The 2,401-nt window shown below is 30.7% G+C and overlaps 1 protein-coding gene across 4 annotated transcripts in view; it reads left to right on the top strand.

Annotated features, from left to right (window-relative positions):
• Positions 1 to 2,401, top strand: part of LOC105548478 (exocyst complex component 1) — a 59,173-nt gene that overhangs the window by 52,595 nt on the left and 4,177 nt on the right. For all 4 annotated transcript variants that reach the window (XM_011992503.1, XM_011992504.1, XM_011992505.1 and 1 more), the window contains one exon: positions 1,312 to 1,511. In XM_011992503.1, coding sequence (XP_011847893.1) covers positions 1,312 to 1,511 — 200 coding nt within the window. The remainder of the gene's footprint in view (positions 1 to 1,311; positions 1,512 to 2,401) is intronic.

Consider the following 2,401-nt stretch of genomic DNA (forward strand, 5'->3'; position numbering starts at 1 on the left):
AAATCTATCTCAGGCCTAAAGCTTACATGACACTTAACTGCAACAGTAGAGACATTCCCTCTGAAATCAATTTAAAGCAGAAATATTGTTAGATCCTTTATTATTTAGCATTGTTATTGAAGTGCTAGCCAGTACAAGACCTGAAACGTAACTATTTATCCCCAAAAATCAGCAAATAGAATTTTCAAATCAGGAAGAAAGATCATTTTTAATCTTATTGTACAGAGATAATGTTAAATTTTTATTCTTCCAAACTTTTCAATTCCCTGTCCCTCTCTTCTATATATGTGCATATTGTGTGTGTGTGTTTTCTTTAATATAAAAATGTTATCATATCTGACACACTATTTTTGAAGCTGCTGGACTCTATGTAATCTTAGTACCTTTCCTTGTTAGTTAATATAGATAAACAAAATCATTTTTAACGATTACATAGTCATCCATATGTCATTATCCATTTACCAAATCTTCTATTAATAAACATTTAGGGTTTTTTTAGTTTATGTATCTTTGTATACTTGTCAAATAATTTCTTTAGGGTAAATTACTAGAAATGGAATTACTGGGTGAAAGGGTTTATGTATCTCAAGTCTTTTCCCAAATTGTGATACAGAAAGCTTATGTCAGTTTAGTGCTATGAGCAGTTGCATTACAACTGTACAAATGCTGGATGTTACTAGGTATTACCAATCTTTTTATTCTTTGTCAACCTGATAGGCTATAAATTATCTCACTATTTTATTTTGCATTTCATTGATTTTGTGTATGGTGTGTTTACATGAATTTTCAAATTTTATGTCCAATTTATTCATCTTTCCCCTTAATAGTCTTCTGAATTTTGGGCCATTCTCAGCAAGGTCACCCCATCACAAAATTATTATTTTTCAATTAGCTATATTTTCTTTAGTACTTATGATTATATTAATTTATTTGTTTGCTTTTTATATTTTAAATAATTTAGCAATTCAGAATTTGGCTGCAAGATGTAAAATAGGGACCTAAATTTCATATATTAAAATGGTCCAGCTGGTTGTCCTAACACATTTTGAATAATTCATCATTTCCCCATTGATTTGAAATGCTACTTTTATTATATACTGAATTTCCATGTACACATGGGACTGTTTTAGGATAACTTTTTATGATGATTAGGTAGATCTGAAAAGTCCCATTACAATATATTTTATTAAGTCCAGAAATGTGCTTAATTCTTAAACTTACAAATGAAAAAATAATTAATCATATAAATGTTTGTGGCTAAATATGGTCATACTCAGAGATGTTATTTTATTTTTTCTGTTTTGGTTTTAGTGGAGAAAGTAGCAAATGAAAGCCAGAAGACCCCCAGGGATGTGGTTATGATGGAAAACTTTCACCATATTTTCGCAACTCTTTCTCGATTGAAAATATCATGTCTAGAAGCAGAAAAAAAAGACGCCAAACAAAAATACACAGATCACCTTCAGTCTTATGTCATTTACTCTTTAGGACAACCTCTTGAAAAACTAAATGTAAATATATTTTCATTCAGTATTTTTCCTACTTTTAAACCTATACACATAAGTTTGCATATGAATAACCTGCAGACATTTATCTTAAATTTTCTCATGTGTTGGTGCAAAGGGGAGTCAGTTATTGAAGCTGCCAGTGAGCCAGACACTGCTAGATGCTATATATTTTATTTCTTCTTTCTGTACATTATTTTTATACATTATTTATCTATTATATTTTAATGATAATTTTGCTAATATTATTCTATTACTTATGCATTATTTCTTTTAATTCTTATAAACTGATGTGTAAGCTAAGATAATATTATCCCCATTTCACAAATGAAGAAACTGAAAGTAAAAAAAACTTGCCCAACATTATAATAGCTTATAAATTACAAGCTGGGGGATGAACCTAGATTAGGCTTTGCCATTATTCTTTCCCATTTCTTACTTTATAAATGACCAAGTTAGCAATGTCTAGGTGGAAATTTCAGAAATATTATCAAGATAAAAGAAAAACCAAAAATTGCTTTCTACATTGCCTTTTACTTTTCTTTCCCTTCTTTTTCTTTCCTTACTTGAGTCATTTCCCAGAGCAAGTCTGTTAATTAAAGTTAAGAAATGATGATTTTAGGGAACTTTACGACATAGTGAAAGCTTAAATGAACCTTTTTAACTAACTTTGTCTACAATATAATTAGCTATCTTTTATAAGTTCTTAACTTGAAGTTAGAGTAAAATAGCACGATGACTCACACCTGTAATCCCAGCACTTTGGGAGGCCAAGGCAGGTAGATCACGAGGTCAGAAGATCGACACCATCCTGGCTAACACAGTGAAACCCCGTCTCTACTAAAAATATTTTTAAAAAAGTAACCGGGCGTGGTGGCGTGCGCCTGTAGTCCCAG

The sequence above is a fragment of the Mandrillus leucophaeus genome, unplaced genomic scaffold (assembly GCF_000951045.1).
Source record: "Mandrillus leucophaeus isolate KB7577 unplaced genomic scaffold, Mleu.le_1.0 Scaffold412, whole genome shotgun sequence".
Taxonomy (NCBI): Eukaryota; Metazoa; Chordata; class Mammalia; order Primates; family Cercopithecidae; genus Mandrillus; species Mandrillus leucophaeus.